General features: G+C 32.8%; 4 protein-coding genes, 1 long non-coding RNA gene and 1 pseudogene across 14 annotated transcripts; 3 read left to right on the top strand and 3 right to left on the bottom strand.

Annotated features, from left to right (window-relative positions):
- Positions 1–265: 265 nt before the first annotated feature.
- Positions 266–1,949, bottom strand: LOC123270167 (annotated as a pseudogene).
- On the top strand, positions 1,942–3,505 carry LOC123270989 (protein ILRUN). 2 transcript variants are annotated; one of them, XM_044737200.1, is made up of 4 exons: positions 1,942–2,130; positions 2,359–2,569; positions 2,742–3,091; positions 3,162–3,505. In XM_044737200.1, exons 2-4 carry the CDS (start codon positions 2,412–2,414, stop codon positions 3,266–3,268), a joined length of 615 nt encoding a protein of 204 aa, XP_044593135.1. In that variant the 5' UTR covers positions 1,942–2,130; positions 2,359–2,411; the 3' UTR covers positions 3,269–3,505. The 2 variants fall into 2 exon arrangements, with proteins under 2 accessions (XP_044593135.1, XP_044593134.1); XM_044737199.1 differs by lacking the exon at positions 1,942–2,130 and having other exon boundaries at positions 2,171–2,569.
- Positions 3,506–3,843: 338 nt separating this feature from the next.
- LOC123270983 (thymidylate synthase) lies at positions 3,844–6,911 on the bottom strand. Of its 5 annotated transcripts, none has more exons than XM_044737190.1 (5): positions 6,857–6,911; positions 5,199–5,381; positions 4,852–5,115; positions 4,170–4,432; positions 3,844–4,086 (listed from the first exon to the last, which is right to left on the bottom strand). In XM_044737190.1, exons 2-5 carry the CDS (start codon positions 5,350–5,352, stop codon positions 3,877–3,879), a joined length of 891 nt encoding a protein of 296 aa, XP_044593125.1. In that variant the 5' UTR covers positions 5,353–5,381; positions 6,857–6,911; the 3' UTR covers positions 3,844–3,876. The 5 variants fall into 5 exon arrangements, with proteins under 5 accessions (XP_044593125.1, XP_044593123.1, XP_044593124.1 ...); XM_044737188.1 differs by lacking the exon at positions 6,857–6,911 and adding an exon at positions 6,405–6,689; XM_044737189.1 differs by lacking the exon at positions 6,857–6,911 and adding an exon at positions 5,507–5,716.
- Positions 6,912–14,264: 7,353 nt separating this feature from the next.
- Positions 14,265–15,207, top strand: LOC123271000. The gene is made up of 2 exons (XR_006510752.1): positions 14,265–14,941; positions 15,021–15,207. It is a non-coding gene; the product is annotated as an uncharacterized LOC123271000 (long non-coding RNA).
- Positions 15,208–16,063: 856 nt separating this feature from the next.
- On the top strand, positions 16,064–20,167 carry LOC123270966 (zinc finger protein 181-like). Of its 5 annotated transcripts, none has more exons than XM_044737156.1 (4): positions 16,064–16,286; positions 16,923–17,149; positions 17,223–17,369; positions 17,445–20,167. In XM_044737156.1, exons 2-4 carry the CDS (start codon positions 17,012–17,014, stop codon positions 19,557–19,559), a joined length of 2,400 nt encoding a protein of 799 aa, XP_044593091.1. In that variant the 5' UTR covers positions 16,064–16,286; positions 16,923–17,011; the 3' UTR covers positions 19,560–20,167. The 5 variants fall into 5 exon arrangements, with proteins under 5 accessions (XP_044593091.1, XP_044593087.1, XP_044593089.1 ...); XM_044737152.1 differs by having other exon boundaries at positions 16,913–17,149; XM_044737154.1 differs by having other exon boundaries at positions 16,064–16,298.
- A 799-nt stretch (positions 20,168–20,966) lies between these two features.
- LOC123270992 lies at positions 20,967–21,796 on the bottom strand. The gene is given in 4 exon segments (XM_044737203.1): positions 20,967–21,174; positions 21,246–21,301; positions 21,304–21,408; positions 21,495–21,796. Coding segments are annotated over 4 exon segments (309 nt in total). The 5' UTR covers positions 21,544–21,796; the 3' UTR covers positions 20,967–21,075.
- Between the last annotated feature and the right edge of the window lie 1,414 nt (positions 21,797–23,210).

Below are 23,210 nucleotides of genomic sequence, written 5' to 3'. Positions count from 1 at the left end.
TCCAATACTTTTGTAACGTACTTTAGTTATCATCGACCAATCGTCACAGTAATACCAGCAGAGGAAACATCGAATATAACTATTACTGAAGTCACAGATGAAAATATTTAAATTGTGGCCACTTGATATTAATATCGAATTTTTATATCACATGTAAATAAATGTTTATTAAATAAAGTTACCATTTTCTGTAAGAAATTCGTAATACTTCATTTTTTCATTAGGCTATATTTAATTCCTGTAATAACATTATCTTTTATGCATATTACTTGTACACACACGATGTTTCACATCTGCCAGGCGTCCCATGACGGCTCACATTTTTCATTATATCTAAATTTTTAAGCAACACCGAAACGCATCACGATAACTGCACCAACGAGTTTTGCAAGCCAATTTAATTTTTGTTCCTCCGTTTTCTATTATCTCTCGTTCTAAATTAGAAACTTTGAATGTACGTAAAATGGTATTTATAGATTCTGCAAATGATTTATCAATAAGTTCCTTGGCAAGTAAATTTCCATGATGACTGCTGCATCCTGCATGCCATAAATTTACAGTTTTACCCATTTGCTGTCATAACTGAAGCGTTATCAGAAACTACGGCATAAATGGTTTTATTATAATTTGTTTTGGCTATTTCGACAGCTTCTTCTATAACTTTAGTTAATTGTTGTGTATCTTCAGATAACAATGTGAAATCCCAAGAGTTTAAAAAAAAACTTGGTTCATTTGCTGTATGAATAATACATACAACATTTTTAGTATTTGCAACCGAATTTTTCCAACCATCTATCACTATTACTCCTTCTGACTGATCCATTTTTGTGTGTTTATTTGAAATTTTGCTGTGTAATTTATTTAACAACGTATTGGAGAGAGTTTTTCTGCATGGAAGATGATAGTTCGGATTTAACGACTTAACAAACTCTTTAAACGGAATTGATTCAACAATACTAAACAGGAGATTGCATCCTACGAAAAATTTCACAAGTTTTTCATCAATAGTTGATAAATCACTCCTACTATTTGATGAAATGCTTGAAGTCGCTTTAGATTGATTATCAAATAAAATATCAGCTGACCTTTCTTTAGAGGATCTACTTAGCACCTATAGAAATGTAAAGAAAAATTTACTCAAAATAAAAAAAAAAATTTGTTTTTTTGAAAATATTTACTGAGAAAAATAATACTTTTACTCAATTAACAATTTCTTGGTTCAAGAAATTCGATGAGATCAAATATTCTATTATTTTTAATTACTAATTTCTGAAGAGAAGAGCATCAATATTTATCTTTGGATAATAGATAAACAAGAGAATAGGTTTATTTAAATTAAGTAAAAATTATTTCAATTAATGTAACAAGTTCTTGAGCTAAGAATATATATTCTCGAAAATTTTCTTAATAAAAGTATTTATTATACCTTAGTTTTTCCCGAGAGATCAGTAGTTTTGGCACCACATCTATTTCTGAAATAAGTGAAGAAAATACAAAATTAATTATCAAAAAATGACTAAAAATTTTTTTTTTTAATTCAATGAAAATATAAATATTTATTAAATAACTATTTACCGATGACTTTGTAATCGAATTTGTGCAGTATTTTTTAACTTATAATTGCACTTTAAACATTGAGCAATATTTTTACCATTTAACTTTTCAATCACAAAATCATTTTCTTTAAAAATGATTGATAAATTTTTTTTTTTAATGCACTCAATTTTGAGATAAAATTAAAAGTTTAGAATAGTTATTGCGAAAATTGTTGAGACGCTTAGAATTTTAAAAATGTACAATGTCCAATGATAACCACCAGGTGGCATACTAATCGACGTATAATACCGAACGAATTTAAGTATTTTACGTTGTTTACGTAAAATACGTAGGAAACTGCTCGTTACGCGTAACTGCTCACCCCTGATACAAACTATACACTTATACCTCATACCTAACCTTTCATAGGAGTTATGACATTATATATTATGTGTCTTTTTTATTTTAGTAGTATACTTAATGTCTGTCTTTTGTACATTATTTACACACATTGTAACAAATGACATTTAAAATCATCAGTCTAACAATTCTATAACGTAAACATTTATCGACTTACAAAATAATAAACAAAGAGTTGAGTATTTTAAAAAATACTGACCATTATAAAAAATAAAATCGAGAAAAAAAAATTGCGTGTTATCTTTTATTCAACTCAAGTGAAAATATTATTCATGTCATAATAATATTAACAATAAAGATAAATTTAAACATTTTTTTAATCGATAGTGCAATTTTTTTTTTTTAATTTATTTATTTGTTTTTTTCTCCATGTTTTTGTGTGTTATGGCGTGCTGCTAAAAGCAGAGTTTGAAATAAATTTTAGTATTATTAGTAACGCCTTTAAATAATTAACAATGGATTTGGACAAAGATTTTGATCAACATTTATTACAACAATTTAGTTGTATGGGTACAACTGATAAAGATGATTTGGTTAAACAACTTCAAAAGTTGTTAGCAGGTAGTCAATTAAACGAAGCAACTGCTACTTTTTTTCTGGATATGAACAATTGGTAAATATTATTGGTAATTTATTATGTCTTTTCTTAAATTATCTTTACTCTTGTTAATTATTCTATTGGTATGAATACAATTTAAAATAAATTTTATAGTTATTTGAGGTTATGAAAATAAATTTAAATAATAAACAAAATATTAATATATACCGTTCTAAATATGTTTTAGGAATTTACAAGCGGCAATTTGCAGTTATTTTGATTTTGAGTCACCTTTTAAACTTCCTAGTATGACTTTAGTATGTGACTGTACAATCGGTGAAGGTGAGTCAGTATCGCCTAACACTAAATTCCAAAAGTCATGGAGAGTGCAAAATTCTGGCAACGAATCATGGCCTGAAGGAATTTCTCTTCAATACACTGGAGGTATTGTTATGGGGGATTGTACACGAATCGAGGTACCACCACTAGGTCCAAAGGAAATTACTGAACTTACAGTTACTTTAACCAGTCCAAATGAATTAGGGGTTTTTCAAAGTAAATGGAGAATGATGACAGTTACTGGATCTTATTTTGGAGGTTATTGAATAATTATTAAATAACTGTGCTCATCAGTGTATCTGTTACTAACTATATACTGTTTTTGCAGATATCATTTGGGTAATTATTTCTGTTAGTGAATCTGGAACTCTGGCAGTTACACAACAACTTCATCAATTATCAACTTCGCAATCTAATGATGTTCAAATGTCTTAGCCTTTAGTATTAATTTGAGATCAACTATTTTATAAAATACATTAAGAAAAAAAATACATAAAAGATGTAAATGAAAAAAATATTATTTTTTTCATTTATTGTTTATTTCTTTCCAGTTTTTCAAAATTAAAAAAAAAAATAACTGCTCTTAAAAACAACTAACAACTTAGTAGAAAGATAAAAAAAAACTGATATTTATCTATTGAAGTTAAATTGGAATATATTTTACTATTTACACTTTTTTTTTTTTTTTTTTTTTTTTTTTTTTTTTAAAATAATCCAATAGCTCAAGTTGAATTAACTTTATTAATATATAAAGTTTATCGTTAAGCTAAATTATTTTTTGACAAATATTTAAAAGTACAGTCTTGATGCTTTAATTGGCTAGATTTAGATCAGAATTTTCGTTTTTTATGAATTAAAATATTTTAATGTAAAGATTACGAAAAAGAATATAATGTATTATTTTATTAGATTAATTTTTTTTAATCGCATCATGAAACTAGTTATAAGTGAGAAAATTATTTTATTTGTATATAAAAAATGATCATTTATAATCAAATGCATTTTTTTATTAACGATAATTTAAAGTGATGAAAATTGATTTTTCAAACAGCCATTTTCATCGCTATTTTTGGATGCGGATTATAAGCGATCAACTCGAAATCAGATGCAGTGAAATCATCGATTTCTTTAACGTCTTTTGTAATTTTCAATGTTGGAAATGGTTTTGGCTTACGTTGATATTGAATTTTTAAAGCATCAATGTGGTTTGCATACACGTGACAATCGCCCATTGTATGAACAAATTCTCCAGGCTGCAAAAAAAATATTTAAATATAAAACTAATTCAAATCTCAAAATATAGAAAAATTTCGCAAGTAATTCAGATTAATTTTACCTTTAAATTAGTTATGTGTGCTATCATGTACGTCAAAAGCGAGTAAGATGCAATATTAAACGGAACTCCAAGACCCATGTCAGCACTGCGTTGATAAAGATGACAAGAAAGTTCACCATTACTAACATAGAATTGGACGAGACAGTGACAAGGTGGTAATGCCATGTTCGGTATATCAACAGGATTCCATGCGGACATGATCATTCGTCGATCATTTGGGTTAGTACGAAGGGTATCAATCACATTTTGAAGTTGATCTACACCTGAAAAAAATTTATGTTAATTATCGATTCAGAATAATGATAGATCAACTTCATGAAAATAATGTGATTAATTGTAGATTTTTATACAACAAAGTCATTCTACATAAAATTGTATTAGCTGTTAATAGATATTTGATTATTGCAATTTTATAATAGTATAAAACAAAGAAATATTATTAACTAATGGCCATTATAAAGTAAAAAGACGCGATATCAAGTGAAAGCTTAAGGTATTCATTCTTAGCACGATTACTTGTAAGTAAAATTATTGTATCAAAGTTAAAAGTAGGAAAGATCTCTGATAATTTTATGTTAAGTGATTCAAAGTGAATCATGACAAACAAGTTTAATCAAATAACTGAAAATCATATTTTTCTGCTAAAAAAAAAAAAAAAAAAAAAAAAGTATAAAATGATTACCTTGCCCGGTATAGTCTGCGTGCATAGTAGTATACTGAGCTCCAAAATGTCTCCATTGGAATCCATAAATTGGACCTAAATCACCTTCTTCCCTATTCTGAAATCCAAGACTATCTAGAAATTTTCTTGAGCTGTTTGCATCCCAAATTCGAACACCCTTTTCAGACAATTTATGAGCATTCGTTGATCCACTGATGAACCATAAAAGTTCTTCAACTACACCTTTCCAGAATACTGATTTTGTAGTGAGTAATGGAAATACACCTTTTGCAGTAATCATTTAAAAAAGAATAAAATTACGACAAAGTTTAGTTGAAATGACAGATTGATTAAATTGATAAGTTTACCATTTTTCAAAGAAAATCGCATTTGTGTTCCAAAAATTGAATACGTGCCAACACCGGTGCGATCATCTTTCTTTGATCCTTCGTTTATTATTCGCTTAACCAAATTCAGGTACTGATATTCTTCATGGTCATCATTTGAAGTTATTTCATCCATTGGTAACAGTGAAAATTATGTTAAAATACCTTTTTGGACATGAAAATAATTATTAATGTCTAGATGTAACCTTGAAAGTTAATGACTATATTATAATTTAATAAATTTTTTAATCTTCTATTTTACGTTTTTATAGTATTTAATGTTCTCTTACCGATAAATTTCACAATTCGTATACGTACAATATAAAAAAAAAAAATAGAAAAATGAAATTTAAAACTTTTGTTTATTTGCTACAATGTGAGGCTACTTTTTTTGAGGCTACTCTCACGGTTTTCTACTTTTGAATTATTGTCCCATAGAGGGCCATGCATTAACTTAAGGGTGTAGTCTAGTTTGTCGGCTAAAAAATTATCGATTTTTGGGAATTTCTCGTCAGCTTGCTATGCTTAACGATGAATTTTGACGCAATGACATAAAATTTTTTACTATGTTCCGTTGAATACGCGAAAAATAAGATTATTTAGTAAAAGTTTGAGTTTGATAGCGTGAAAATACCAAAATATATCAGTTGATATCGATAGGCGATAAGTCCTTTCAAGGTGTCTGTTATTATCTTAAGCTACGCCTTAGTCCATTGCAGTACCCGGGAAAAAATGAATTTTTCTAATCATATATAGTTATATATAATCACTTATATATAATTAGACCTGAAAATTGGCCAGATCTAATCATATATAATTAGATAATTAGATATAATTATTTCTATAAAAATAAAAAAAATTCACCGTGAGTGGGGATCGAACCGGGGACCTGACGCTTTAAAGACTAACACGGTACCTGTTTACCTACGAGACTTACTGGAAGAATACCCAGGTAACATGTCCTTGAGCAAGATTTAGGTGCCAGTGTCTTGAGCAAAACACCTAGTTGCTAGTGTCTTTTTCTACGTATGGGTCTTGCTCAAGTTCATGTAGAAAGAACTGCTTCAAGATTTATATATAACTAGCTCAAGACATCTTGTGCAAGAATATGAGACAAGTCTAATGCAAGGTGCATTGAAAAACTTTCTGACGGATTTTTTGAATCAGAAACTCACAACAGACACTTACCCATGACTTGCTCAATATTTGCTCAAGATCCGTAATTCTCAGTAATTTGTTCATTTCTAAAGCATTTGTCAACCAAAAACTAACAGCAATTGTTGAAGCGTGACTTGCTCAAGATGCATCATGCATTATATATTTTATAGCACTTTTTCCCCTGCACTACTTGAAGATCTATTGATTCAGTGGTGGTCATTTTAAAATAATTTTGTTTTGATCGATAAAACAGTAGGTCTATACTCTAAAAGGTTAAGCTGAATGAGATCCACTGATCCTATAGTAAATATAGGAGGGGTAGAATGATGCCAACGGCCATTCGAAAACATTTGATCTTATTGAGCAGATCTTGAGCAAGTCTTGCACAAGTATATTCAGCATGCTTCTGGTGTCAGTCTTTCTTAAGAATTGATATAGTTAGTTTATCGATAAGCATATTCAGATTTTCTCAATTTTCTTACACAATTGTTGAGCTATAATCTGGCCGAAAGTTCTTGTACAAAGGCTTTGTTATGTCCAGCAAGGTCACTAGATTGCTCGTACTGCCTCCTTCTGGACTGAGGTGTGAGTTGTAGTCACGCGGGATCTATTTAAATTTATTGTTGTTTATTAATTCAGCTTTTGATAACGAAATCTGTTGGGTTAAGTTGAAGAAAAAGGAAAACTTTAGTTAGATGGACTGTTTTAAATTATAAACAATAATTAACGAAGAGCTTGATTTTATTCGGTGGTTTCAGCTACAGCAAGTGCTCAGTTAAAGTTCTCAGGTTCTCAGGGAGGAGTGTAGTTACAAAAGTATCGGCTCGAAGTCGGTGGTTCCCGGCTTCACTTCCCCCTCTATGTTTCAAACCAATATACTTAGTCTATTACATCTTATACTTATTCTAACATATATATACTAATACTTATTTTAACTTATACACTAATACTTATTCTCGTCCATGTCTGTGCCTACATATATTTTGCTTGGTACATACACAAATGTATACCTGGGCTCACAATTATATCTTAAATTCTTATGGTTTATCCATTAACAAAAGTATTAACTTTAGAACATTATTATTATTATTATTATTATTATTATAACTAATTTATTATAAATGTTATAAATATAATTATGTAAAGTTTATCTATCATAGCTATAAGTTTAGATATTAATTTATAAATGTTACTTATTAAATTATTATGATTAAGACGTTTAAATTTAATATATGTGTTGCAGATTAATTATGATTTTGGTTTATTAATTAATATGAGATATTGTTATTTTAATTAAATATTAACTATTATTTTTAATATTATTAAACGTAACTCCAATAGTTTATCAGTTATTTATTTAACGAATAGTATTATTGTTGGCTTGGTTCTATGGTCTTATTCTATTTTATAATTTATGACCTCTTGAAAATGCTTAACGAGAATGTATATGTAACTAACAAACCCTTGAAGGACATTTAACACATGGTTTTTCTTTTATTAGTTTTCACAAAGGTTTAATTGTCGAGTAACACAAGCAAGCTTGTTCGAGTACTTTTATAGTTCTGAGAAATGTTGACAAAGTTAGTTTGTTGATTGTTTATTTAAGGAGATTACTATACTTTAATTTATGTACTACAACAAATTTAGTATATAAACAAAATGCATTATTTATAATATATAATTTATTATAAATTAAATTAAATAATTCAAATTATAGTGAATTTGCCGCGTAATGCATCAAATCGACATCTACTATATCATCGGATATAACAGCTTGTTCAAGACTTGTCAATTGAATTTGTTACAAGTATCTGGAGCAAGAGCCATAGGTATAAAAAGACACTAACAACTATTGAAATTGAGATCAGACTTGCTCAAGCCTTGAAAAAGATTGCCATATGGGTAAAGCACGAAATCTATCTAGGCTTCGTGCTGTTTTTGTTCGGATTTTAGTATTTTTTGTACTTATGATGAAAATTTACAATTTGTACCAACTTAAATCTAACGTTGACTGCATTTTTTACTGCAAACTATCCCATTGAAGCTACAGCGAACGACGTGGTTGTTTAAGCTCTAATAATTATTTTAATACATCAAAAACGATCCAAAAGAAATGTCGGAGTTGTGTGAAAAAAAAACTTATTACCAAATTTTTCGTTAATGGTATCTCTCGAACCAATGATCCGACTTTGATATTCTTGGAGCCAGTCGACGTGATTTTTCACGGTTAAGAGCTGATTTGTTTTTTGAATTGATCGGTCCAGTCACTTGAAAATTATTCCAAAAAAACATTTTTTTGAAAATTTTATTATTGCGATTTCTCAAAATCTGTTGGTTCGAATCGGTTCAAATCAAATTGAAAATTTAAGCTTGGTCAAGCTTTCAAGTCCTCTCGAAAGGCGCCAACCGCGATCGAATCGGTCGAGCCGTTCAAAAGTTACGAGAAGGTTACACACACACACACACACACACACACACACACACACACCCGTCGGAAGAAGCCAAACTCCCACCGGGCGCGTCCCCAGGTGGCGGATAGGGGGGTCCTAACCGGTCGTAAGATCGGCGGATTGGGGCGAAATAAAATAGCCCTCGCGGACCAAATCAGGCATCGGAGCTGAAGAATAACAGCCACCGTCCGTGTATCCTTGTGGGTTGGAGAAAGCTCGCTGTTCTTCGGAGCAGAGGGTAAGAGCGAAATAAAATAGCTCTCGCGGTAAAAAACGAAAACTCCCCTTTCGGCAGGAAGGGTTGGTCACACCATCTGACCTAGGGTCACGTACGCAAGCGGATAAGGTGACGCTGCTCGAAAGAGATGTGCGAAATGATCCTTATAGCGCGGTGTACGTGGTAACTCCCGGCATCTACGTGCCGCACCCACGGGAGCAAGAGGAAGCCGATGAAGGAAGCAGGTGCAGGGTCGAAGCGGTTGAGATTTCCCGCTTCAATGACCGAAAGCTCTTATAGCAATGGAGGTAGCTGTAAGAGTGATCACCCCTCCACTTCCGGAGGCATCGCGTTCGGAGACAACCTTTTGCTTTGGAGTATCACTCAAAACCATGGAAGAAACGAAAAATCAAGAAAAGGACAGGAGTATTAGTGGGCCTCACGCCCAAGAAGCAGCGATTACCGTAAGCGCTGAGATGAAGCGGACGCAAGCGCTGGAACGCCTCGAAAAGCTGACCAGCGAACTGCATGAGTTTGTCCAATCAAAGGTCAATATCCATAAAGAGATAAAGACCAAGGCAACCGGGGTAGTTAACGCCCTTCGAAGGTTTAAAAAACTGGACGAAGAATGGCAGTCACCTCGACGACTCAATCCTCGTTTTACGCCGGAGAAGAGCAGTCAACTTGCTGTGGAGATCGAAGAATCAATGGACACCGGAGGCGATGCTGACGGTGAATCTGATGCTAAAGACGAAGGTCATACTTCCAACAAGTCTAACAAGAGGAAGGACTGAAACTCCCCAGATGGAATAGATGGGCGATTGACGAAGAGAAAGGACTTGAAACCAAGTCCTCCGAAAAACGTGATGAAGCAGAACGCCGAAAAAAAAGACGCGACTGATTGGAAATATGTCCACACAAGGAAAGAGAAACGGAGGCTAGCCAAAGAACAGCTCCCAAAGGAGCCTCCAAAGAAGCCCAGGCCGGAGCCTAAGCGCAAAAAACCGCTCAAATGGATCAGACCCGACGCACTGATCATCCGCCCGGCCGAGAAAGCAAAGTACGCCGAGATTTTGCGTCGCATAAAGAAGGACGTCCCTGATGAGCAAGTTCGCACAACAGTGGACAAGATCAACAAGACCAGAAGCGGGGACTTGCTGATTACGATTTCGCGGAAGTGCGTGGACAAGGCCTGCAACATACCATCGCAAACATTCTTAAGGAGGAGGCCAAAGTGATCTGCAAAGGGCCACAAGAAGACATTGAGATTCGAGACCTAGATGACACCACAACAAAGGAGGATATTCAGGCTGCCCTGCATGCGGTAACCAAGGAGCTCTGCGAAACACTACCAGAGACAATCAAGATCCGCAAAGCCTACAGAGGTACCCAAACCGCTGTCGTGACACTACCGGCTGCAGCAGCTCAGAAGATATTAGAAGGAAGCGGTAAAATCCGAATTGGCTGGGTCAACTGCCGAATTAGAGCCACGAGAAAACCTACCCAATGCTACAAATGCTGGCATTTCGGGCACCACGGATCCCAGTGCAGAAGCAAGACAGATCGATCCAAGCTATGCATCAGATGCGGCCAAGAAGGACACAAGATTGCGGACTGTAAAAACCCAGCGAAGTGTGTATTATGCGCGGAAAATAAGAGCGCAGAGAACGCTGCCCATCACGCCGGCACATACAGGTGCCCGGTATACAAAGAGGCACTCCAGAGATTGACAAGCAAGCAAACATGAGGATATTACAGCTTAACCTCAATCACTGTGAGGTCGCGCATGACCTGCTCATGCAGACCGTGCAAGAATTAGAGCTTGACTTGGTACTAATAGCAGAGCCATATAAACACCTGAGTACCCAACCCTGGGAAGCTGATAGCACATCCAAAGCTGTCATCTGGTCATGTGGCAAGCTCCCTTTCCAAAATGCAGTCGACAACAGCAATGCCGGCTTTGTAGCAGTATCAGTAGAGGGCATCCGCTTCTATAGCTGCTACGCACCACCTAGCCTCTCCATTGTTGACTTCACTGATTTCTTGGATCGACTAACTGAAGATGCGAAGCAATACCATCCAGTAGCGATAGCCGGGGACTTCAACTCCTGGGCAGTTGACTGGGGGCAGCAAACATACCAACGCACGAGGGAAAGCACTACTAGAGGCCTTTACTACACTAGATGTAGTTTCGCTCAACAGTGGTGATACGCCGACCTACACCAAAGGTGACGCAAGCTCAATTGTAGACCTCACTTTTGTCAGTAATAATAGCCTTGCTAGAGGTGACTACAACTGGAAAGTGTTGGACATCTACACTTCCAGCGACCATCATGCGATATTCTGAGAAATATCAAACGACCAGAACCTCAAGAGACCAATCAAGCAGTCTAACATCGTTGATTGGAAGGTGAAATCTTTTGACCCAGAAGCATTGCTAATAGCCCTCGATGGTGATCCGATCAACACTGGATGTGCAGAACAACATACTAAGGACCTGATGAGAAGAGTAACACATGCTTGTGATGCCAGTATGCCTCGTAAACGTGGCATAAATTCGAGACCTTCGGTGCATTGGTGGAACGACCACATCAGCGTCCTCTGTAGAGTGTCATAGAAAGAGAAGAATCTCCCAGCGCGGCTATCAATGGCTCAACTCAGTGGAGCTGATCGCAGAGTACAAAAAGGCGCGTCGTGAACTGAATAAAGCCATCAAAGAGAGCAAAAGAAGATGCTGGAAAGAGCTTATATACGAGGTGGATAAAGACGTGTGGGGTAGGCCTTATAAGGTGGTTATGACCCACCTGAAAAAACAACAAATGCCATCACCTACGTGTCCTCAACTTCTTCAGAAAATCGTCACTGCACTGTTCCCACAGCAACGCAACTTCGATTACCAGTTGGCGCCAGGCGAACTGGACGACATTCCACCTGTCACTGAAGAAGAACTACTGGAGGCCTGTAACCGTGTAGGGAATAATAAAGCGCCGGGATTGGACGGAATCCCTAATATAGCCTTGAAAACCATCATAAAGGCAGCTCCAACATTATTCCTCGACACTTATAATGCATGCCTCAAGGAGGGGACTTTTCCTCGTAAGTGGAAACAGCAACGATTGGTACTGTTACCTAAAGGGAAGAAACCACCAGAAGAACCGTCATCTTACCGACCACTTTGCATGTTAGATACGGCGGGTAAGATATTTGAGCGCATAATTTACCAGAGAATTGAAGCAGTAGTCGACCCACTCCTGGCAGACAATCAGTATGGATTCCGGAAAGGACGATCAACCCTGGACGCAATCAAACAGGTTGTTGATACGGCCAAGGAAGCAATCGCAGGAACCAGATGGAAAGGTGGAACGAAGAAGTATTGCCTGGTGGCGACACTAGACATCAGAAACGCCTTCAACTCCGCCAATTGGAAATGCATCATGCAGGCCCTCCAAGAGAAGAATGTACCAGAATACCTGCTTAAGATCGTAGCAAGCTACTTTGAAAACAGGGTCCTGAAGTATGACACGAAGAACGGGCCGAGGGAGTATGACATTACTGGAGGGGTACCACAAGGTTCAGTTCTAAGCCCGCTCCTGTGGAACATTATGTATGACGGTCTATTAAGACTAACTCTGCCAAGAAACGTCAAACTCGTAGCATATGCAGATGACGTAGCCGTAGTGATCGTTGCCAAACACCTTGACGAGATAAATCATATGTTCGATCTCACTTTTGAGCACGTTAACCGGTGGATGGACGCAGTGAACCTGCAACTGGCGCAACACAAGACTGAGGCAGTACTTATTACCAGCAGAAAAGTGGTAGAGACCATTAAGCTGAAAGTCGGCGAACAAGAAATCACATCACAACCTTATATCCGATATTTGGGAGTGATGCTTGATGCCCGACTCAACTTCAAGCAGCAAGTGGAACATGTCAGTGCCAAAGCGTCAGTAGTGAGGGTTAGTCTCGCACGACTGATGCCGAACGTCGGAGGCCCAAAACAGAGCAGGAGGCTATTATTGTCATCAGTAGTCATATCGGTGCTCACTTACGGAATATCCATTTGGGCCGACGCATTAAAGACGCAAGAATCATGGAGAAAGGCTGGACCAGTATATCGACTGAGTGCCCTACGAGTAGCTAGTGCCTTCCGCACTACATCAGAAGAAGCAGTGTGCGTCATTGCTGGAACCCTACCTCTTAGAGTTCTAGCAGAGGAAAGACGGGCCCTTTACCAACGAAAAAGGTCAACTGCACTGAGCCCTGAAGAACTTAGAATTGAAGAACGGCAGAAGAGCATAGGCCGATGGCAACTACAATGGGATGCTGCAGAGAAGGGTAGGTGGACGCACCGTCTCATACCTCGGATCGACATTTGGCTTAACCGGAATCACGGTGAGGTCAATTACTATCTTACGCAGATGTTGTCGGGACATGGGTGTTTTCGAGAGTATCTACACCGCTTTAAGCACGATGACTCTTCGGAGTGCCCGTCCTGCCCAGGAGCTGCTGAAGACGCGGAGCACGTCTTCTTTGTATGTCCTCGTTTCGATCCACAGCGTGAAGAACTGGAGAGGATCCTGAACCAGAGAATGCAACCAGATTCACTAGTAGAAGCAATGTTGTCATCAGAAGCTGCCTGGAACGCTACCAACACGTTTGCAACAGAAGTCCTTAAAGACTTGCGTTCCACCGAAAGAAAAAGAGCAAATAGCAGAAGATAGAAGGAAGGTAGTTAACACCTTAGCCACCAGAAGGAAGAGCAGTAGCTAGATCCTCCCTTCACGAAGTAATGCCTGACGGCGGTTTCCATGAGGGATTAGAGGAAAGAAGGAAAAGGGGTTTAGGGTTTAGTGGGTAGGGGCGTTAGTGTCGAGTTAGTATGACGCTGCGTCGAGTCGCCACATATCCAGGCCAAACAGCTATGCCTAGAATCCGTAAAAAGGATAAAAAAAAAAAAAAAAAAAAAAAAAAAAACACACACACACACACACACACACACCGCGGGAATAATCAGGAAAGCTTTCTAGAACCTTAAAACGTCGAAATCTGATGAAATCTCGATTTTCGTTAAACGGGGTAAAACCAATAACTTCCTGATTTTTAGAAATTTTTTATTTTCTTAGCGGGAAGTTAAAAATTTGTGCCGCTTGGGAAATCAAATTAAGTAATCAAAATTATAGTTAATTTGCCGCGTTATGAACGCAACTTACCACAAACGCAGTCAATGAGCGTGTTCAGCCGAACTAAGTCCTGAGTAAACTTAGTTAGCCTAAGTATAGTCAAAGCATTCCTTGCTATACATATATCTATCTACTATACTATACATATCTTACTAAGTTTACTCAGGACTGAGTTCTGCTGAAGACGCTCAAGGTGTAACCTCATGCTGACGCTTGACGCTGGTTATGAGCGTCAAATTGGGTCACGTGGTTAATTTAGGCCGTGCTGCCACCTGGAAAAAACTTAGTAGCGTCAAATCGTAAAAAGCTAAACTCGGTTTAGCTTTTTATGCTGAGGGTGGAGCGTCAATTTACAAATAATATAATCGAACTCGAAAATAATCGATTTTGACAAAGTTGCTCAAATTGTACAGCTGTCATTCGAATATAATTTTCAATTTTTTCAGAGTATGAAGAAAGAGTTGGGAAGACGGCTTCGAAAAATCCATGCTCTCGTCGTAATTTAAATAAAGGATGGATCCAAAATTTCTTTGGTGTATATTTTTTTTTAGATCTCTGGATAACTATTTCATTGCATAATAAAGCACATATGATCCTTTTACGTCGAATTTTTTTTTTTATTTGCGCTTGACGAATTATTTTTTGACACTGATAAATCCACAATTGATAATCATATTCATCTGCCATTGAAATTTCGATAAGTCACTTAAATTTGATGTAATTATTTCATTAATGTTTAACATTTATTGTTGTCATAAGTTATTTTACTATTACCATGTGTTTTTATAAAAATTAGGTTAAGAACTAGCTTCTAGGTATATCTCGAGATATCGACTTTCGATATTCATACATTTTTTTCGCCGCTGATTTTTTTAATTTGACGCTGGCATTTGACGCTGGATATGTCTTTATTTATTTCAGCTAGGTGGAGCTATAGTTTGACGCTCAAAGCTAGCGTCAAGCGTCATCATGAGGTTACAACTTCATTGTTGTTATAAAAAAAAATTGTTGTGATAGTTTTAGTCGCATCCAGATGACACTACCTGTCACTAAGCGCTAATTTAAAATATTCCTTCTTTCAGTTGTTCTTTCATTGTAAGCTAATGTAGTAGAAAATATATTTTATAGTATATTTATTTTTTTTATTTACACAAATACGAAAAATGAATATTATAGCTTAATTATCAAAAAGAAGAAATAGATTGAATAATTCCGGAACTATCCCTGTTAAAAAACTCCAATAAGATCCCATCAAAAGCGACAAAAGCCACTTAGAAACCAATAAAATTTATAGGTTTCTAAGTGGCTTTTGTCGCTTTTGATGGGATCTTATTGGAAATTTTAAACAGGGATCACTCATTTCATTTGAAACTCATATGTATGTTTTAGTAGACTTTTGATCCCAAAGAATAAATAATAATGTAAAATTTTCGATAGTCAGCCTATCTTCGTTTTTATAAAATTTATTAGAAAAATAATATTTAATTCTCAAAATTTAATTAGTACTATGACGGGACCTTAATTTTTTTAATTAATATTATTTAATTATGATACTAAAATTAGCAGACTTTTGACAATTTTTGATTTTTTAATTTAAATCAACAAAAATTATGAGTAAATAATATTTTTGAAAAATTGCACTTAAAATTTTTCAAATTTTCTACATGTCAATTTTTTTTTAATAATTTTTTTTCGGTAAAACAATTCTAAAAATTTTCAGATTTTGGCTAGTATAGTTTTCATCATTTAATTAACCATCATTTTTTTACAGAATATCCACTATTTTAATAACCCACACTTGTATTTATCAAGTATATATGGTATTCATTTTCTATCATGCGCGGGCGGGGTTTATATAAAATTTTCAAATTTCTACCATACATAGTTTCTATGAACAGCCACATATATACTTATGTTGATTCGTTGATTACTTGCGTACTTTTATTTTTTGTAGCGGACTTAAATTATATTTATTTATTTACATGTTACAAGAACTTATTTGATAAATAAAACAGCGTATTGTGACGAATTGATAAAAATGTAACTTATAAAGCTAAACCGGGTGTGTAACAATGTAAATCAACAATTATCACTCGTTTTATTAGTTCGTTTATTAATTAACCTACAAACCTTTCCCTTCACCAATGTTTTATGTTTCCTCTGCCCTTCGTCTTTCCTGCTTTCGATAATATTTATTAATACATTAAGGGCTAGTTTTTCAACCCGGGGTTTTCAATTTACCCGAGTTTATAACCATAGCAACAGTACTATTCTAATATTTATTTAATATGTTGCTATCGTTACAAACTCTGGATAAATAATAACCCCGGGTTGAAAAACTGGCCCTAAATGTAAATCAAAAAGCAGATTTTATTGAATGATACTGATATCAGCAAACATCTGACAATTTTTTTAATATTTATAACAAAAGTCAATTATGGTAAAAAAAATATTTTTGAAAACTTGGACTCATCATTTCTTTTGCACGACTCATGATGCAAAGCATTAGAGAGTGCTTTACGATCGAAAAAATTTTTTCGTCTCATTTCGGTAACTATTTAATTTCTACGTATGGAATTTTTTTTAACTAAATTTTCATCATAATAATGTAATTCTTACAAAAATCTAAAAAATGTTAAAATGTCTGTTGATTTCAGTATACTTTTTATTGATTTAATAACTGTTCAGGTTTCTGTAGGCTTAAGTTAATATCACCGTATTTATTAATAATTTATACTCTAATCAAATAAGTATAATACATTCAAAATAAAGAATACCGGCCTGAAGATGTCAGAAAGCTGTATAAAAAATTGTATGATTTATAAGTGTCGTATTTGTTTAAGTAATAGTAACAGTATGATTGATATGTTTAGACCTGAAATATTTATTAAAATTAAAGAATTTGCGGCATCGATATCCACTGTCGTAAGTTTTACATTTAATGAATAATCCCTTTATCATTGTTTTCTTCTTATTAACTTCATTATTTACATTTCAGATTGATAATGACAATGATTTACCAAAAAAAATTTGTCACATTTGCTTATATAAATTAGATATGTGGTATGACTTTAAGCAGCAGTTAATAAATTCGAATAAATTTTTGTTAAACTTGTCCGATAGTCATGAATTATCCATTCTTGAGGTACGTATTATTTTTTTTCTGATTCCAATTTGAAAATATTAAATACTAAAAAGATCTTTTGGCAATATTTTTTAGAAAAATTCGGTAAACAACATAAACGATTTAACAAATGATAATGATCTCATGCAATTAACTCATGAATCGTCACAAATCAATTTTCAACCGTTAAAAGCATTAAATTCTGAAGTAGCAAGTAATAAAACTAACTTAAACATGCTTCAATCACCATTTTCATTGAAAACATCAAAAAATGAAACGGAAAATTCATCTGAAAGTAAACAAACCACAGAATCTCTAATAAAAACTCGGTATTCCGGTATTAGACGTACTAATGAGCAAAGAATGGCATCTACGCAACGTTGGGTAGCTCGAAAGCGTGCATTATTAGCAGCAACTGGTGAAAATGATTCTGATACAGATTCCATTAACTCGGATGCTACGTTGAAATTATCTTCGTTGAAAAAACATCGAAAGTCATTTAATTTTTCAACAAATGAAAATCATCAATTTGAACCGCAATCTATACAGTCAGAATTAGTAATGGGTGATGCTATGTTTATCATAACATCAAGTTTATTTTTATCTGAATTATCAAATTTTAATCAATTATCAAATGTTCTAAAATTACTGTCAAATCATGAAGGTAATATTATAACTCATGAACAAGAAAATATAGATATTATGAATGCGCTTCAACTGTGCCGTATTGAATCATCTAATAAATGTTTGATGGAAGACGGAAAATTTGTTGAGCGCTGTTTAAATATAGAAATTGAAGGAACTGAATTAGAAAAATTACAAAATCTTCAATTTAAATTAGCGTCATTTATTGATAAAGATTTAAAAAAAAAATTAATCAATGAAAAAGATTGTTCTGAAGGTATGGATAGTGAGAATATTAAATCTCGTGAACCATTTCAAACGTTAGAACAACAATTGAAAGTTATCGTTGAAAAAGCCGTTAAAAAGAATTTGAATAAGTATCAGGTTATACAATGTAAAACCATCAATAAATTTCATCATAAGAAAACATTTTCTACTGCATTTATTAAAGCTGCTATGAAATCAAAAGTTTTTCAGCCAAGAATTTTCTTAGATCGTCTAGATTTGAATTTAATTAATATTGAAAACGATATAAATTCTCACAAATTACCTAAAAATTTAACAAGTTTAAATTGTTATAAAAATCAAGTACATAATGTTGATGAAAGAAATAATTATTGCAATGGAAATGATATTAAAGTATTGAAGAATCTTAAAGAAAAAAAAGAATCAATTGACGTAAATAACGATGGTTTAAATGACAAGAAACATGTTCGTAGAGCGCGCAGTAGGTCATTTGATGGTCAATTAAACGTTCAAAAGCATTTTAATATTCATAAAGAAGAACAAGTGCTATCGAAAAAAATTCTAAAAAATATAATGCGTTGTAAAGAATGTGATGAAAGTGTAGAAGCTGATTCAGTTGAAACACACATTTGTAAATCATTACTATCTAAGTATCATCATAAGTGTGATAAATGCGATATAATATTCTGTACTGATAGTTTGTTACTAAATCACAAAAAAATTCATGAAAAAGATAAAAAAATTTCCAAAGTTTTCACTGCTGATCTTGAAAATTTTTACACATGTTTCATTTGCAATAAAAAATTCACAGGTAATGAAATATTAAAAAAACATTTACAGAAGCATTGTGATGATACCAACAAAGAACATAATAACATAAGTACAAGTATGAAAACGTTTCAATGTGCCATTTGTGGACATACATTAAGTACTGAAGAAAAGCTTGAAGCTCATGTCGAACAACATTTATTCGACGATGCCGATGATAATTCAAATCTCGTAAATATTATCCAAGCTAATAGTATAAAAGAGTCTCAAGGAATTCAATCTGACGTCAAACGTTCATATCCTCAGTCTAACAATAAATTTGATACCAATGTTGAATTAGCATTAAATATACAAACACATGATACAAAAGACAAAATCATTGAATGCCTACAAGATGATTTTCAAATGCAAAATGAAAGTAGAATTTGTACCATTTGTGACCTTAATTTTAACAATGAACAAGAATTGCTCGATCATCTAAATGTTCATAACAATGCTTCGTGTGTTTGTATGCTATGCGATCAACCTTTTTTGACTTTAGTCGAACTGCAAAAACATGTTAATTCTCACTAATCTTGTGATGTTCAGGATTTTTATTAAAAAATAAAAAAAATGTATAAATATACCGTTTCATATTTTTTTTATTATTGAAACTGTATAGTTTTACTAATTTGTTAAATAAAAACATAGTCTAATCACTAATTGTTATTTATAATATTATAATTCATGTAATTAGACTTTCAACGATTAGGCAATTTTGCAAATTAAAATGGATTTTAAATCCGATGAAATATGAGAATATGCCTACAAATTAGTACTTAAGATGTTCAAAGTAAATAAGTTGAAAATATTATGTTCAACTCTGATCAAACTTACCTTGTTAGTACTAAATTTATATTTATTATTAATAAATATCATAAAATACAATCGCATACAAGCTGATAGATAGACATTACATCCGAAATCAGATTGATAGTACATCTGATTTAATTAATTGTCTTTTTAAAGGCAGTATATATTAGAAAATATTATAAAAAATGTAAGATGGCTTGAAATTCGAATGAAACTAGCGTTCAAGTCTACTAGTTGCAAAAACGGGATGGAAGATATCTCAACAGTTTAAATAAAATGATAAGCTTAAAAAAAATTTTTAAAAATGTAATTTTTTTTTATTAACTTCAACAATTGATCGATTTTAAAATTGAATCTCATCTTTTCTTTAATAAAAACAACCTCAAATACCACTAAATGGATTAAAATCACGATCTAGTCGAGATAGATCGTTTTTGAAGAAATTAAAAAAAAAAAATTTTTTTTGACAATTCAAATTTTATTATTGGATTGATTTTTATTAAGATGATGGATTAATTTTCAGAACTTAAAATTATCCAAAAATCATAATGGAATTTGATTTTTTGGAAATAAAGATAGTTACTACTAATGATCTGCCAAAAAATAAAACATGTTAAAAAAACAAAAAAAAAAAAAAAAAAAGCTTGTGAATATCTTCATTTTTCTAGTGTTTACGTCTTAAAATAACTTGGACTCCACCTCAACATAATTACTAATTTTTTTTTCTATTTTTTGTATAATTCTATAAATTTGTTTTAGAAACGTGTTTTTATAGATAAGTACACAGATCCGAAAAATTACATGTCAGTCCACTGATAATCTAATTTTTTTTTAATCCGTTACAATGTTAATTAAATTGTAATAATTTAATGGCGATCAGGATTTGCAAACCTTGAAAGTAATTGGAGTTCGTAAATATATCTGATGTCAAATTTGAAAAACTGAGAATGATTTCTAATTGGCAATTGAAAAAAAAAAAAAAAAAAAAAAAACAGAAAAGTTTGAAACTAGCCTATGGTTAAGTCGACCAGTACTTTCTTTTTTTTTTTTTTTTTTTAAGATAATAATCTTGATTAATATCTCCAACACGTGTGTATGATCAACATCGTATTGAATTAGAAAATTCGATTTTATTTAATCCAATTTATTTACCGTTAATAACAGTGGTGTTATCAAGACTGTAATACACATGATATTTGAATAGGTTTATTTTTATACAGTAGAACACTAGAAGAACTTATGATACACATAATTCCTTTCTGCTGTAATCGATTCTTGGGTAATCCACTCCTTCAGGAGGGCTCCAATTCAAGTAAAGTGCCCGACTTTGTTTAGCCTAGTAGAAGAAAAAGTATTAAAAATAATTGAATAACAAGATGCTTTCATTATACAGGCGTCAGTACTTACAATTGTGAAAGTACTGATCAACATGACAACTCGAGCAACAAGAGAGTTAGATATTTTTTTTGTCTTTTCTCGTAAAGTTCTTGCCATAATCCTGAAGGCACTGGTAATTCATTCATATTGCCAAGTTTGAATGGTACAACATTCTTGTGATAAGGACGAACACCTACTTCAAAATGATATAAAAATTTTAGCCTCAATCAATAATAAACTGTTACGTAACTTTATCAGTCATTATGAAAAATTGCTTACCCTTTTGTGTCAAGTGGCCCACTGGACGACATAATCGATTGAAAATCATTTTTTACTTAATTAGATAATTTAGTGAAATTAAATTCTTTTCGAAATCGATTTAATTGTAAAATTAATGAATATTACAATTTGTTGGTTAATTTCAATAGCCGACATCGACTACACTTGAGTGATGTTTTAATGTTTCAATGCAGTGTTCCTCAAGAGTGTAGGAAGTAGTAAAACAACTATTATGAACTTTTGCAGCCCCTTGATAAAAAAATTTTTGGACAAAAAGTTAACTGTGTACATACCCCAGTCGGAGTGAAAGCAGTGTCATCTGTTTGTGTCATAGATGTCACCACTAGTGAATTAAGTATCGATTTTACAATTTTTTAAATTTACATTTGCATTTTATGTAAAAATTAGTGACATATATAAATTAGAGTTTCTTGCATAATTATACATAAATTATAAAAAATCTATGTTGTTTTATTTAGACTTACAATATATCAAAAAATAAATAAAAATTAATCATATTTTAAAAGTATATCGTTAGAATTTACAATAAGCAAATTTTGTAATTTTGTTTACAAAAAATTGATCCAAAACTATTGTGAAAATTTTTAAATTTTCTTTTAAAAATTATTTGAAAAATAAAATATTCCTGAAAACAAATCGCATGCCTAATGCCAAAAGGGCGTATAGTTTTTTTTTTGTGCCAATCGTTTTGTAAACATGTTCTAAGCCTAAAAATGAAAAAAAAATTTCCAAAGCCAAAAGGGCGTATGTCTCAAGTTATACACTCTTTTGGCTTTAGAACACTGAAAATTTAGTGATCTAAAACCAAAAGGGCGTATAATTTTTAACTTCCCGTTTAGGTGTTTTTCATTCTATATATACATATTATGGATTTTAACTACAATTTTACGCAACGGAATCGGTGGTTTGAATTTTTAGGTGAGAGTAGAGCATACCTACGCTCGCGCTTAAGGTATACAATTAAACAAAAATATATCTTTTATTGCAGCTATAGCGGGCAAAAAATTATTATAATTATTCGAAATTAAAAAATACAAGAAAAAACTAATATCAAAATACGTAAAGTTTATTGGGGTACAATTTCTGCACCTTCTCTATCTGCATCTTATACATTTTCGCCTGAAAAAAGATAAATTTATAAAAAATATGAACATTTTGTTACGCGAAAAAATTTTTAATTCATATACAAGAAAAAACTAATATCAAAATACGTAAAGTTTATTGGGGTACAATTTCTGCACCTTCTCTATCTGCATCTTATACATTTTCGCCTGAAAAAAGATAAATTTATAAAAAATATGAACATTTTGTTACGTGAAAAAATTTTTAATTCATATGCTTTTTTAATCATTGGTCTGTCCAAGATAATGAAAATTTAAAGTTACTACTATCCCTGATTAAAAAAAAGTATTGAGACAAAAAGAAAAGTATTGGTTTTCTTGTCAATCCAATACTTTTCAATACTTTTTTCTTTGTCTCAATACTTTTTTTTCATTCAGGGATCAAAAATGTTGACTTTCTCAAAATTTTTTTTTATACAAACCTTCTTCGGACAATTTTGAAGATTGTGTTTCGAAATTTCGAAAAATACTGATTTTTTTTCATACACCCTTTTGACTTTAGACTTTAGACGTATATCTTAAGATACGCCCTTTTGGCATTAGTGCGTCAAAAAGTTTTTTTCTGCAGATCTTT

This window comes from Cotesia glomerata, linkage group LG8 (genome assembly GCF_020080835.1).
Source record: "Cotesia glomerata isolate CgM1 linkage group LG8, MPM_Cglom_v2.3, whole genome shotgun sequence".
Taxonomy (NCBI): Eukaryota; Metazoa; Arthropoda; class Insecta; order Hymenoptera; family Braconidae; genus Cotesia; species Cotesia glomerata.
The sequence above is the reverse complement of the archived record's forward strand: the minus strand, read 5'-3'. Positions and strand labels throughout refer to the sequence as shown.